The sequence below is a fragment of the Hyaena hyaena genome, unplaced genomic scaffold (assembly GCF_003009895.1).
Source record: "Hyaena hyaena isolate Hyena2069 unplaced genomic scaffold, ASM300989v1 scaffold_1508, whole genome shotgun sequence".
In the NCBI taxonomy this organism is placed as follows: domain Eukaryota; kingdom Metazoa; phylum Chordata; class Mammalia; order Carnivora; family Hyaenidae; genus Hyaena; species Hyaena hyaena.
In genome coordinates this window covers 245,995-261,957 of record NW_024082142.1, presented here as the reverse complement: position 1 = coordinate 261,957, position 15,963 = coordinate 245,995, and the positions used below count along the sequence as shown (strand labels likewise).

Here is a 15,963-nt window from a genome sequence, read left to right as displayed (position 1 = left end):
CTGTAATTCAATTTTCTCAGCCTCCTTTGCTAAATAAAATTAAAATCCATGCTCTACCATACATTATACTTAGAAATAAAAAAGTCAGCCTCAAAAGATCACACACTATATGATTCCACTTTTATAGCATTCTTGAAATGACAAAATTATAGAGACGGAAAACATATCAGCAGTTTCCAGAAAGTATGGATAGTGCAAGGAGAAAGAATGGGGGAGACTATAAAGGAGTAGCAGTAGGGAGAACTCTGTGGTGATAGAACAGCACTATATCTTCTTCACTGAAGCGATGGTTATATGCACATGCATGCAGGTGTGCGCATGCGCGCGCACACACCCCCTCAGGGAAACAGGGCAAAAGAGACAGCTGGGACAGGGATCTATACCTCGAAAGATGTCCAGGATGTGCTTTCCCACATACCAACAGATGGTCTCAAAGTTAGGAAACTTGAAAAGGTCTGCTGTGCTCAGCCGCTTCTCAATCTCATAGGCTCTAGAGGAAGCAGGCACAATAATAGAAATTATAACAAGGATCCTGTTAGCTGAGCACCTACTATGATCAGGTATTGTTCTGAATGTTTTGTATCCATTATCTCTAATCCTCACAACTACCCTGTAAGATCCAACTTTGTGGGTTAGGAAACTTGAGCTAAAATGTTATGTGACTTGCTCAAAGTCACAAAACTACTAAGTGAGGAAGGGGTATTCATCCTCACACTGATCATTATCAGGAGCCAGTATCTATTCCCTTCTGATCATCTCGCCTCCTTCTATGCTGTACTTCTCACTATACAGAAGAACCCAAGGACTCTAGCAGGTGGGAATGGCCAAGTAGGGACCACAACAGCTTCAGCACTCACTTGAGCTGCATTTCGATGTTAAGGCTGTGTAAGAAGTTCCCTCCAAAGGCAAGGCAGTCCACAGGGGTCAGCACAGCATGGATCCATCCTGCAGCGTAAATGGCAAAATCATAGCTGGCAGAGGACCTTACTTCCTCTTGACATCACTGCCCACTCAGCTCAAACACAAGTCCTTAGAGCAGCCAGCTGCCAGTGACCCAGAAAGTTCTAGTTCCTGCACTCTACCAACACCTATTCTGCCACCATTATAACCCTAAACTGGACCAACTTACGAGGTTAATAAACTCTTTTGACTTTCCTCCTCTCGACTTCAAGTAGATACCTCACCCATCTTCTCTTTCATCTCTTAAAAGGGCATTACCTCCTTACCAAGTCTATCCCTTCCAACTCTATTCTAGGTAAAACAAAGAGCTTTCATGTACAACAAACCTGGGTTCAAAGTCTGCCATCTTGCAGCTAACCATTTATTTCAGAGAATGGTTGTGTACAGTGTGCACCTAGTTGGAACTCAGTTATTCTCCTTGCCCTTGACTCTACAATGCTTTCTGGGAAGTTCTAATGTTTACTATTAAATATCTCTCATATCCATCTTTCTTTCCCCATTCATTCATCCTACTAACGCCTTGGTTAAGATCCGTCATTACCTATCACCTAGGCTACTTGCATCAGCCTCTAAACTGGCCCCTCTACACCAGCAGTTCTCAAGATGTGGTCCAGGCAATCCTGAGGCTCCCTGAGACTCCTTCAGAGCATATGCAAGGTCAAAACTATGCTCATGATCATACTAAGATGTTATTTGTCTTTTTTACCCTCATTCTCTCACAGGTGTACAGTGCAGTTTTCCAGAGGGTAAATGACAGGACATCACAACACCCAGAAGCAGATTAAGGATCTAGTCAATTTCTATTAATCTAGACATCAAAAAGATTTACAAAAATGTAGATGTCCCTCTTCTCATTGCATTTTTTGGTTTGAAAATTGCTATTTTTCATAAAAATTATTAATTATCCTAACATGTAATGAGTTTACTGTTACTTCTCATGAATAAACAAATACATATTTTTTTAACTTTTAATGTTTTATTTATTTCCGAGAGAGACAGAGAGACAGTGTGAGTAGGGGAGGGTCAGAGAAAGAGAGGGATACAGAATCTGAAGCAGGTTCCAGGCTCTGAGCTAGCTGTCAGCACAGAGCCTGACGTGGGGCTTGAACACAGGAACCATGAGATCATGACCGGAGCTGAAGTCAGACACTTAACCAACTGAGCCACCCAGGTACCCCTAAACAAATATTTTTAAATTTCTCAGTCTTAATTTATAATATGGTAAATATTAATGAATATAGATGACATAAATAAAAGCCCTTCTGGGTCCTCAATAATACTAAAGAGTATAAAGGGGTCCTAAGTCCAAAGTGTTTGCCAACCACTGCTCTCTACTAATTTCAATCTCCAAAATCTATCCTCCACATCTTATCCCTAAGTGATGTATCTAAAACACAAATCTGGATCCCCTGCCCTTGCAATGTACGTTCCAGCCACCATTCCCGAGCCAGCAGCCAGGCCAAGGACATAGCCTTGAGAGAGTAAGGGTTGTGGAGACCTCTACAGAATATACATGAATGAATACTAAAGCCTCTATATAAACTGCTCTCCATGCCCTCGGTGTACTGAGGCCAGTTTCCAAACCAAGACTCCCCAGGACTTTGAGAGATACCTCAAGAAACAAGTCAAAGTACACATGGTAGAGAGCCCCAAATACCACTACGAGTAGGAAAATAAAATAACCAAGGTCTCAACAAGAGAGACCAAGAGACACCATTCAAAGTACACTTCCTGAATGGAAAGGCCCTCGACAGTCAAAGAGCCCTCTTTGATACAGCAGCACTTGCAGGTGCAGAGTGCATAACAAGTTTTATTTTTATTTTATTTTCATAAATAGTTTATTGTCAAGTTGGTTTACATATAACACCAAGTGTTCATCCCAACAAGTGCCCTCCTCCATGCCCATCACCCCCCTTCCCCTCTGCCTCACTCCCATCGACCCTCAGTTTGTTCTCAGCATTCAAGAGTCTCTCGTGGTTTGCCTCCCTCCCTCTCCCCAACTATTTTTCCCCTTCTTCTGCCGCATGATCCGGTTAACTTCTTCCTAATCCACCTATATGTGCAAACATATGGTATCTGTCCTTCTCTGCCTTATTTCGCTCAGCATCCATGTTGCTACAAATGGCCAGATTTCATTCTTCCATAACAAGTTCTTAAAACTGACAAGAGATAGAAAGCTAATCAAAATGACAAAACGGAAGAACTCTCCTACAAAGAAATATCAGGAAGAAATGACAGTTAAAGGGGCGCCTGGGTGGCTTAGTCGGATAAGCGTCCCGACTTTCGCTTAGGTCATGATCTCGCGGTTCGTGGGTTCGAGCCCCGCGTCGGGCTCTGTGCTGACTGCCAGCTCAGAGCCTGGAGCCTGTTTCAGTCTGTGTCTCCCTCTCTCTCTGACCCTCCCCTGCTCATGCTGTCCCTCTCTCTCTCTCTCCTAGAAATAAATAAAACATTTAAATAAAAAAAAAAAAAAGAAATGACAGCTGAAGAACTGCTCAAAACAGATATAAGCAACATAACTAAACAAGAATTTAGAACAATAGTCATAAAATTAATTACTGGGCTTGAAAAAGGCATGGAAGATATTAGAGAAACACAAATTAAAATCTCAGGGAGGGGTGCCTGGGTGGCTCAATTGGTTAAACATCTGACTTCGGCTCAGGTCATGATCTCGCAGTTTGTGAGTTCAAGTCCCGCGTCAGGCTCTGTTCTGACAGCTCAGAGTCTGGAGCCTGGTTCAGATTCTGTCTCCCTCTCTCTCTGCCCCTCCTCTGCTCACGCTCTGTCTCACTCTCTCAAAAATAAATGTTAAAAAATAAAAAATAAAATAAAATCTCAATGAGATACCACTTCACACATAGTAGGATGGCTATAATCACAAAGACAGACAAGAACAAGCATTGAAGAGGATGTAGAAAAATTCCACCCTTATAAATTGCTAATGGGAATGTAAAATGGTGGTAGGTACTTTAGAGAACAGTTTGTTAGTTCCTCAAGAAGCTAAAAGAGAGCTAACATAAGACTCAGCAATTCCTTTCTTAGGTATGCATCCAAGAGAACTGAAAATACACATTAACACAAAAATTTGCACATGATCATTCATAGCAGCATTGTTCATTATAGTAAAAAAGTGGGGGCACCTGGGTGGCTCAGTCAGTTAAACATCCAATTCTTGGTTTCGGCTCAGGTCATGATCTCACAGTTTGTGGGATCAAGCCCCACACTGGGTCCTGTGCTGAAAGCACAGAGCCTGCTTGGGATTCATTACTCCGTCTCTCTCTGGCCCTCCCCAACTTGTGCTCTCTCTCACTCTTTCTCACTCAGAAAATAAATATAAAAAATTTTTTTAAAAAGTGAAAACCCAAACGCCTATAAGATGATGTAAGGATACACAAAATGTGGTATACCCACACAGTGGAATATTATTCAGCCATTTAAAGACTAAGTACTAACAAATGCTATAACTTGGATGAAGCTTGAAAATATTTTCAGAGTAAAAAAGCCAGACACAAAGGACCAGATACTGAACGATTCCATTTGTATGAAATAGTTAGAACAAGCAAATCCATATACAAAGAATGGACAAAAGTGGTTGACAAGGGTGAAGGGAGGAGTGGAAGGAATGGGGAGTAACTGCTTATGTATATAGGATTTCTTTTTTAAGTGATGAAAATTTTATGGTATTAGATAGTGGTGATGGCTGCAAAACACAGTGGATATATTTTTTAAACTGAACTGCATCCTTTACATGGTTAAGTTTTATGGTGTTTGTTACATACCAATTTTTAAATTTATTTTTTATTTTTTTAAATTTTGTTATTTTTAATGTTTTTTTTTTTAACTTATTTCTGAGAGAGAGAGACAGCGTGAGCAGAGGAGGGTCAGAGAGAGATGGGAGACACAGAATCTAAAGCAGGCTCCAGGCTCTGAGCTAGTTGTCAGCACAGAGCCTGATGCAGGGCCCAAACCCACAAACCGTGAGATCATGACCTGAGCTGAAGTCGGATGCCCAACCGACTGAGCCACCCAGGCACCCCCATACCACTTTTTTTAAAAAGTACACTTAACTAAATGAAAATGAAAATTGAACATATCAAAATATATGACACAGCTAAATCGGTGCTGAGGGGAAAACTTAGAGCACAAAATGCTTACGTTACAAAAGAGGGAAAGTCTGAAATCAATAATCTAAACTCTTGTCTCAAGACTGGAAAAAGGAGCAAAATAAATCCACAGCAAGCAGAAGAAAGGAAAAACAAAGATAAAAGAAGAAATCAATGAAACTGAAAACATAAAGATAACAGAAAAAAAAATCAATGAAACAGAAAGTGGTTCTTTAAAAAGTTTGAAAAACTGACAGACCTCTATTAGATTGACACAGAATAAGAAAAGGCACAAAAAACTAATACCAGGAATGAAACCAAACATATTGAGGCGCCTGGGTGGTTCAGTCAGTTAAGTGTCTTACTCTTGATTTCGGCTCAGGTCATGATCTCACAGTAGTGGGATCGAGCCCTGCATTGGGCTCTGTGCTGGAAGCCTGGAGCCTGCTTGGGATTCTCTTTCTCTCTCTCTCTCTCCCCCTGCTTTCCCTGTTCTTTCTCTCTCAAAATGAATAAATAAACATAAAAATTTTTAATTAGAAAAACAGGGTATCACTAGAGACTTGGAAGACATCAAAAGGATAATAAGGAAATACTATGAAGAACTCTGCATACATAAATTTGACAACTTAGATAAAGTGGACCAATTCTTTGAAAAGCACAAACTACCATAGCTCACCCAATATGAAACAGATACTTTGAATAGCCTACTAAAGTTTAAGAAAATTGAATGTTAATTTAAAACTTCCCAAAAAAGAAATCTCCAGGTCCAGGTCAATGTGACTGCACTAGAGAGTTCTACCAGAGGTTTGAGAAAATTTAACTCTAATTCTGAAATCAAAGACTGAAGCTTAAGAAATCAAGGAAGGGGTGCCTGGGTAGCTCAGTCGGTTAAACATCTGACTTCAGCTCAGGTCATAATCTCATAGTTCATGAGTTTGAGCCCCATGTCGAGCTCTGTGCTGACATCTCAGAGCCTAGAGCCTGCTTTGGATTCTGTGTGTCCCTCTTTCTGCCCCTCCCCCGCTTATGTTCTGTCTCTCTCAAAATTAAATAAACATTAGAAGAATTTTTTAAAAAAGAAATAAAGGAAGATCTAAATAAATGGAAAGACATACTGGGTTCATGAAAGACTCAACACGGTAAAGATGTCAACTTCCCCAAAATGAGGCAACTGGGGGCACTTTTTCAAAACATACACTCAGATCCCACCCCAGATCTAAAAATTCATAATGCTAGGGGTAGAGCCTAGGCATGTACTGTTTAAGGGGGGTAAAAGCCCCAACCCCTACCCCTATAATTCTGATTTATAGCCTGCAATGCCAGCCTCCCAGACACTATCCCTAGAGTCATGGGGCTGAGGGCCTATTCTCTATTTGTCCACCAAGTTAGCATAGCCCAGTGCAAGAGGTCCATCAACCTCTTCCTGGACCTTCCCACCTGCAACCTCCCCAAGGAACCATGCTGCCTACTAGCCATCACGTGAATTTTCTTGAGGTCCGTTTCTGAGTCATCAGCTGATATGAGAGGGTTTTCCACATAATCAGATCAATACATTAAGGGAAGGGTCTAGCTCTGGTACCACAACCTCCCTTCCTCTTCCAGCCCTCCTGAAACCCTCCCAGAGGGGGCCCAGGGAAGACCTGTAGGAATGAAAAGTGTCTGTCCTTGCTTCACGGAACACTTATAGCACTTGTCCACCTGGTCTCCAAAAAACATCTCATTCTGGTTAGAGGAGCTGCTCCAGCACTCAAAGAGAGTCAGATTGGCATTTGTTGGGCGGATCAGGTAGAAGATCTTCTCACCCTGAAACAAAAAGAGGTTTAAGTGCCAAAAATATCAACAGTTTCCATAAAAATCCTCCAGAAGGTCTCCAAAAGGATATTTTCTCTCCCATGCTCTAAGACCATGTAATATGACAGATTCTCTCCCAAACCCATCCAAGAATCAATTTTATGTGGATTTGGAAAACTTGAAAAGGTCCTTTAGCACTTTGTGCTTTTTCTATAAGGTTGACAAAAATGATTTGGAAAAGGCATTTCAAACAAAATTGTTCAACTTAGGACAAATGTACACCAAAAGCTCCTAATTTAGATGCAAAGCCAAATGAAAAATGGCCTCTTTAGATGAGTAGATCAATGCTACTAGCCCTAGGAGAATTTAAGGCCACATTACTGATGAGAAGAAAATTGAATTTGCCTTTAAATGCCATTTACAGAGAGTATTCCTTCTCACACCTGCAATCAAAGCTAATAAAAGTTTAAAAGTTCAGTAATTGCCCAAGGACTTCTAGAAGATTATATGTTAGGTGATTATCTGTTGGGAAAACATTTTATTTCCTCATTATGTTTTACCTGGACAATCACTAGATAGATTATTTGGTTGAAAAGAAATAAAAGCCCACCAGCACAAAAATATCCTCAACCTACAGCTTGATTAGTTTAACCAATATTACCTGATAATAAATTTCAATGTAGAAAAGCAACAACACTAGAGATTATCTATTGCAGAATTGGAGGAATTTCAATCAGATCTGTAGATTAGATAACAGTATCATATCAATATTAATTTCCTGATTTTGCTAAGTATACTGTGGTTATATAAGAGAATGCCCTTATTTTCAAGAAATATGCACTGAATTATTATTAAGATAAAGGGACACCATGTCTGTAACTACTCTTTAATGTTTCAGAAAACTATATATATATGTATATACACACACACACACACACACACATATATATATATATCCATTTTATTATGTTCGCTTTAGAGAAAGAGAGAAAATAATAAAATGATAACATTTGGGGAATCCAAGTAAAGGGCACACAGGAATTCTTCCTACCATTTGTGCAATTTCTCTATAAAAAAGGAATTATTTTAAAATGAAAAAGTTAAATCTAACATTTGCATAGTAGTGATTACATGCACCAATTTCATGATAAGCCAGTGGAAACAACTAGTTTAGGATTTGTGATCATTTGGACAAGAGCCATAGCCAAGTTTTCTGCTCTTTACTTGGCATTTCTGATAAGAAAAATAAATAGTGTGATGGTGGAAAAGAATCAAAATTACTTGAGAAATTTGTTTTCCAGGGGCACCTGGATGGCTCAGTCAGTTAAGCATCTGACTTCAGCTCAGGTCATGAACTCACGGTTCATGAGTTTGAGCCCCAGGTCGGGCTCTGAGTCAGCACAGAGCCTAGAGCCTGCTTTGGATACTGTGTCTCCCTCTCTTTGTTCCTCTCCCACTTGCACTCTCTCTCTCTGTCTCTCTGTCTCTGTCTCTCAGAAATAAAGATAAAAAGGGGCGCCCGGGTGGCATAGTTGGTTAAGTGTCCAACTGTCGCTCGGGTCATGATCTCGCTGTTCGTGGGTTCGAGCCCCGCGTCGGGCTCTGTGCTGACTGCCAGCTCAGAGCCTGGAGCCTGTTTCAGTCTGTGACTCCCTCTCTCTCTGACCCTCCCCTGCTCACGCTGTCTCTCTCTCTCTCTCCTAGAAATAAATAAAACATTTACAAAAAAAAAAAAGAAATAAAGATAAAAAAAATTGTTTTCCAGACTTTAAAAATCCTTCATAGTCACTGATAATCAACCTGCTAATTACAAAATTGTAACAGGCACTAAAAGGTAAACTACCCATAGGAAGGCTAACATTAAAAAAAAACAACAACAAAAAACCCTTGTCATGGGCACCTGGGTGGCTCAGTCAGCTAAGTGTCCAACTCTTAGTTTCAGCTCAGGTCATAATCCCACGGTTCGTAAGATCGAGTCCCACTTTGTGGGCTCTGTGCTGACAGCACAAAGCTTGCTTGGGATTCTCTGTTTCTCTCTCTGTCTCTCTGACCCTCCCCTACTTGTTGTGCACAGTCTCTGTCTCAAAATAAATAAACAAACATTAAAAAAACTTGTCATATATGCTCTTTGTGGTGGTGGCAGTTATGCAACTATATACAATTATCAAGATTCATCAAACTATACATTTAGAATAGCTTGATTTTATGGTGTATAAATTATACCTCAATAAAGATGGGGGATGGGAAGTTTCTCATGTTACCAAGAATATCTGCAGTAAATACGAACATTTCCATATGTAATCGTAGGAGTATAAATTGGCTCAATTAAGATTAACAGTCAGAAAACCTCAGGCATCTGCTGTTACTCAAAAAAATGTTAAGTATCAACAGTTTAGAGGCAATTTATATGGCATATCCACTAAGTGCCCAACCCTGATAGAGTAGTTGTATGGAAATGTCACCCAAATGGAATCTAAGGAGGCAGGCAGACCTCAGCAGCCTCCTCTGTGCTGCCACCTAAAACAAGGGGGGAGCCCAAGGCCAGGCTGCCTCAAGAAGCTACATTCACTCCTACCTTGAGCACATGGTACCAGACTGAGGTGCCACCAAAGTCAATGTGAAAGTCTGTATAGCTATCCCGCACACTCATGAGGCAGTACTTCTGCACATTGGGTCTCTCAAATATACACTCCTCTGGCCACAAGTTCTCGACCCATGAGAGCTTCCGAACAATCTTGGGAGTCTCCACAAGGTTAGAAAGCCTAGCAAGGAAGGGTTGGAGAGGAGATGTCAGCTGATTGGGAATTAAAGGTTAAAGCCTGAATGAAATGCTCCCCATCCCAGTAAGAGTCAAATAAGACAAAGAAGTCTTTTACACAGGATCCCTAAGGACACACTGGATACTTATTTCTCTAAGTCTGGTCAGCATCCTCATTCCACTCAGCTCTAGAAGTCCCAAGTCCTAACTCCACACAACTCCCCAAAGGAGGTCATTTCCTCCACTAAATGCTCATAACTCCTTTGACCCAGGTCCACTCACTTGGCATTAGTCGACAGATAACAGTTATTGTACTGTCCCCATATCATAGTGTCTTCTTTATGAGGAATCATTAGAGAAACCTTTCAAGGGCTCAGTTTCAGGTAAAGTGTTTCTCCCAAACATGTGGTTGTTTTTATCTTATGTAAAACCATAAGCCTTATGATATTGTACTCCCTAACAACTATCCAGACACTCATATATGCATTTTGTGCACAGATTACCCACTAGATGCATCCTATTTCCCCACTTTTATTTTCCTTTTGTGCCATTTTTGTCTATTCTTTCCTCTCTGTATCTCTGTAAGCTACTTCAAATAGCCTTTCAAGATGAAGTGAGGTACAAACAAACATAGCTTAAAAAACCCCTCAGGTTGTTAACTCTGTATGTTAATACCAATGGCAAGGATTTTAATATTGTATTATAATTATGTAAAATGTTGCCATTGATGGAAACTGGCTGAAGAATACACAGGACTTCCCTGTACAGATTTTTGCAACTTCCTATAAACCTATAATTATGTCAAAATTAAAAGTTAAAAAAAGTACATATCAGACAATAAGCTTTCTAAGTGAAAAAGATGTTATGATTTTTTTGGATCTCCTGCATTCCTGAGCACAGAGAAGACTACATATATCTATTGAATACATGAGTCTAGATGGAATCACTTAAAGGTTATAAGAAGCTCTTTTTTCTTTTAAATCTAAGTAACCTTACCCTCAGAGAAACTACCTGCAGGTAATTCAGTAAATCTATTTCCAGGGACAGAGGACCTATACTAGGAATTAAACAGTGACCACGGTATAATCTAAATACCAAAAAAAGGTCTAAGAAAGGTGTCCTGGGTCTTGGAGACAAAAATTAATTAAAATAGCTACTGTATAATCTACCCAATGTTAGAAACTATAGAAAAGAAATACAATTTAGTTGTTATAATGGAAACAGCTACCATAGAAGTATAAACCAGCTCATCATCCCAAAGGAAGAAACTACCAAGAGGAAGGGAAAGGAACACTTATACTCAGTAGATCACAAGTTCCAGGGACTTTGTTAGGCTTTTTACTTACCCCTGCTCCTCCTACCTGGTATCAGAGAATTCCAAACTAATGACATTGAGGACTTTCTCCCTCTTCCCGCTGTAATAGTATTTCACAAAATCACCAAGCTTCATCTTGCAGTCAGCCTGACGGGTCACATCAATCACATCAATCTCTTTGTCAGAACCTAGAATAAAGAGATAGGTTCTGAACCAAGTGGTCTCAGGGACCAGGGAAGCCTGCATCCTCCCTTCACCTGTCCTTAGAATGGACGGACACTCAAAATTTCTCACCTCAGACACTGTATTTGTATGTATATATGTAGGAATCTCTCATACTCTCCTTACACCCATGTGCTGGGTCCAGGCCTATTAGAGCAACAGAACTGTCTGACATACAGTCTCACTCATGATACAATCCACATGCCAGGACCCTATTCCCTCACTTCTCTTCCTATCCCTGAAAACTCATCCCCAGAAGACAACTGGCACATGAGAGCAAAAGTCAGAGGCTCTCTTATCTCAAGAGGAGAGAGACCCCCATGATCCTTGAAATTTCCCCAGTTAAAAAAAAAAAAATAGGGCTCAGCCTGGGGTCTTGGAGCCTGTTAGGAGGAAAAGGAAACGAAAACCAGGATTTTAGTTCAGACTAGAACCAAAGAGTGACTCTGGACAAAGCACTTTACCTCAGATTCCCAAGATGGCTAGAAAAGAAACACAAAGGTAGACTGGAGGCGAAAGGTCACGGGTCTTAATGGGAGTGAATGATGTCACAGTTAAAACGGTTCATCTTGCTTACCAACATAGTGTTCCACATCCCTCACGGTGAATGATGGTGAAGGCAGGGTCATCCCCAATCCATCCTTCTTCAAGACTAGGATGGGCACACTGAAGCTATTCTCCTCCAGGAATTCCACGGTCAGTTGACTTCCAGTGGGCTTCAGAATCACTTCATCTGAGCTATGGGCCATATGAAAGAAAGCCTGAGTCCCAGAGGCTCTGACACTGAAGGCTTCACTCGATGCTGCCATTCACCCAATAGGTGGGGCCTTCCTGAGGAGACCTTAACATGGACCATAAACTAATGGCATATACCTCACATGCTAGGGAAGAAATAACTTATCCAAGGCAAGAAGCCAGGTCACTTGGGAGCTAACCCAAGGATATCTTGTTAATAGCGTACTCTTCTCTAAATGGCAAAAGAAGAAATCAGTCAATAGCCTGCTGAGAAAGAAAAAATGTATCTGTAATTTTAGTTAATTTACTCTAACCCAGAGCAGCATCACTCATTTAAAACACTGGCAAATAAAGAAAAAAGACTGACTTTCAAATGACATATCCAATAAAGGATTAGTATCCAAAATATATAAAGAACTTACACCCTCAACACACACACAAACACAAAAACACAAGTAATCCAATTTAAAAATGGGCAGAAGACATGAACATACACTTCTCCAAAGAGGGCATATACACGGCCAATAGACACATCAAAAGATGTTCAACACACTCATCGTCAGGGAAATACAAATCCAAACTACAATGAGATATCACCTCACACTTGTCAGAATGGCTAAAATAAAAAAACACAAGAAACAAGTGTTGGTGAGGATGTGGACAAACAGGAACCCTCATGCACTGTTGGTGGGAATGCAAACTGGTGCAGCCACTGTGAAAAACAGTATGGAGGTTCCTCAAAAACATAAAAATAGAACTACCATATGATCTAGTAATCACACTATTGGGTATTTACCCAAAGAATATGAAAACACTAATTTGAAAGGATAATATGCACCCCTATTTTATTGCCACATCGCTTACAATAGCCAGATTATGGAAGTAAACCAAATGTGCATCAATAGATGAATGGATAAGGAAGATGTGATATACATACATACATATATATATATGTATATGTATATATATATATACATACACATACATATATATATACACATATACATATATATACATGTATACACACACACACACACACACAGGAATATTATTCAGCCATAAAAAAGAGTGAAATCTTACCATTTGCAACAACATGGACAGAGCTAGAGAGTATAATGCTAAGTTAAATAAGTTAGAAAAAGACAAATACCTTATGATTTCACTTATATGTGGAATTTAAGAAAACAAACAAAGGAAAAGTAAAGAGATAAATCAAGAAACAGACTCTAAACTATAGAGAATACACATACAGTTATCAGAAGGGAGGTGAGTAGGGGAATGGGGAAAATAGGTAAAGGGGGATTAAGAGTACACTTATCTTGAAGAACACTGAGTAATGTATACACTTGGTGAATCACTATACTGTACACCTGAAACTAACAGAACACTGTATGTTAACATACATATTTAATTAACATAAATAACAAAGAGAAAGACTGATTAAAAAACAATTTTTACAGCCGATTTCTCAACACATGTGCATAATTAACCAAAAAAACAGGAGGTTTTTTTTTTTAAATCATGTTGGAGAAGATGGACTATTTGACCAAGTTGTGTTGGAATGAGCAACTGGAAAACTATTAAGCTCAATGTCTACCTCACTCTTTACATAATTCTAGATGGATCAACATTTAAATTGAAAAACAAAATGAAGCCATCTGTATGTTTTCTTTGGAAAAATGACTATTCATGTCTTCTGCCCATTTCTTAACTGGATTATTTATTTTTGGGGTGTTGAGTTTGATAAGTTCTTTACAGATTTTGAATCCTAATCTTTTATCAGATAGATCAGCAAGTATCTTCTCCCATTCCATAGGCTGCCTTTTACTTTTGTTAATTTTTCCAAAAAAGACATACAGATGGCTTATAGACACATGAAAAGATGTTCAGCATCACTCATCATCAGGAAGACAGAAATCAAAACCAAATGATATACCATCTCACACCTGTCAGAATGGCTAAAGTTAACAACACAGGAAACAACAGATGTTTGTAAGGATGTGGAGAAAGGGGAACCTTCTTACACTGTTGGGGGGAATGCAAACGGTACAGCTACTCTAGAAAACAGTATGGAGTTTTCTTAAAAAGTTAAAGATAGAACTACCCTAGGACACAGCAATTGCACTACTACTTACCCAAAGGATACAAAAATATTGGTTTGAAGGGGTACATGCACCCCGAAGTTTATAGCAGTATTATCAATAATAGCCAAACTATGGAAAGAGCTCAAATGTCCATCGACTGATGAATGGATAAAGAGGATGTGGTGTGTATATACAATGAAATATTAATCAGTCATCAAAAAAGTGAAATCTTGGGGTGTCTCAGTCAGTTAGGCATCCAACTCTTGACTTTGGCTCAGGTCATAACCTCACAGATTGTGAGATTGAGCACCACATTGGGCTCTGTGTTGACAGCACAGAGCCTGCGTGGGATTCTCTCTCTCTCTCTCTCTCTCTCTCTGATCCTCCCCCTCCTTGCACGCATGCGTGATCTCTTTCTCTCTCAAAATTAATAAACATAAAAAAAAGAATGAAATCTTGCCATTTGTAATGATGTGGATGGAGCTAAAGTGTATTATGCTAAGCAAAATAAGTCAGTCAGAGAAAAAAAAATAACGTATGATTTCCTTTACATGTGGAATTTAAGAAACAACAGATGAACATAAGGGAAAGAAGGGAAAAAAAAGAGAGAGGGAAACAATCCATAAGTGAGCATTAACTATAGAGAACAAACTGAGGGTTGAAGGAGAGAGGTACGTGTGGGATGTGGGTGGGAGATGGGCTAAATGGGTGATGGATATAAAGGAGGGCACTTGTGATGAGCACTGAGTGTTATATATAAGTGATATATCACTAAATTCTATACCTGAAACCAATTTTATCATATATGTTAACTAACTGGAATTTAAATAAAATCGTAGAAAGAAAAAAATGAAGCCATAGAGTAGTAGAAAAAACATGGGAGAGACAAGGCCTAGTAGTCAGTAAAAATAGCAATAAATAAATTTAACTACATAAGGCTAAAATGAGCAAATCGGAGAACTCTAGATGCTGGCGAGGATGTGGAGAAACGGGCACCCTCCTGCACTGTTGGTGGGAATGTAAACTGGTACAGCCCCTCTGGAAAACAGTGTGGAGGTTCCTCAGGAAACTAACAATAGAACTCCCTTATGACCCAGCAATAGCACTGCTAGGAATTTACCCAAGGGATACAGAAATGCTGAGGCATAGGAGCACATGGACCCCAATGTTCATAGCAGCACTCTCCACAATAGCTAAAACATGGAAAGAGCCTAAGTGTCCATCAACAGATGAATGGATCAAGAAGATGTGGTTTATCTATACCATGGAATACTACATGGCAATGAGAAACAATGAAATCTGGCCATGTGTAGCAACGTGGATGGACCTTGAGGGTGTTATGCTGAGCGAAATAAGTCAGGCAGAGAAGGACAAATATCATATGTTTGCACGTATAGGAGGATTAGGAGGAACTTGACGGAGGAACAAGGGGGAGAAGAAGGGCGGAAACGGTGGGGGAAAGGGAGAGAGGCAAACCATGAGAGACTCTTGAATGCTGACAAAAACTGAGGACTGATGGATGTGGGGGGGAGGGGGGGATGGGCATGGAGGAGGACACTTATGGGGATGAGCACTGAGTGTTATGTGGAAACTAATTTGACAATAAACTATTTGTAAAAAAAAATTAAAAGATATTAAAAAAAGGAAAAAAAAATTAACTACATAAAAATTAAAATTTCCCACAAGGAAATACAGGGGTAAATATACCTTTCTGAATTTATATTTTCATGTTCTTTGGGTAAATACCCAGTAACAGAATCATAGATCATAGATCATAAAATATTTCTCTCTTTAATTATGTGAGGAATCTGCATACTGTTTTCCACAGTGGCTACACCAGTTTGCATTCCCTCCAACAGTGCACAAAGGTTCCTTTTTCTCTACATCCTAACACTTGTTATTTCTTGTCTTTCTTATTCTCACCATTCTGACAGCTATAAGGTGATAATCTCATTGTTTAATGTAGCATTATTTACAATAATATATTATTTA

At 39.6% G+C, this 15,963-nt stretch overlaps 1 protein-coding gene across 8 annotated transcripts in view; it reads right to left on the bottom strand.

Annotated features, from left to right (window-relative positions):
• The window catches only part of PHF8 (PHD finger protein 8), an 84,266-nt gene that overhangs the window by 43,104 nt on the left and 25,199 nt on the right, over nucleotides 1-15,963 (bottom strand). For all 8 annotated transcript variants that reach the window (XM_039223930.1, XM_039223931.1, XM_039223933.1 and 5 more), the window contains exons 5-10: nucleotides 11,730-11,890; nucleotides 10,977-11,118; nucleotides 9,433-9,619; nucleotides 6,707-6,869; nucleotides 858-945; nucleotides 384-490 (exon numbers count right to left, since the gene is read on the bottom strand). In XM_039223930.1, the coding sequence (XP_039079861.1) occupies nucleotides 384-490; nucleotides 858-945; nucleotides 6,707-6,869; nucleotides 9,433-9,619; nucleotides 10,977-11,118; nucleotides 11,730-11,890 (848 nt within the window). The remainder of the gene's footprint in view (nucleotides 1-383; nucleotides 491-857; nucleotides 946-6,706; nucleotides 6,870-9,432; nucleotides 9,620-10,976; nucleotides 11,119-11,729; nucleotides 11,891-15,963) is intronic.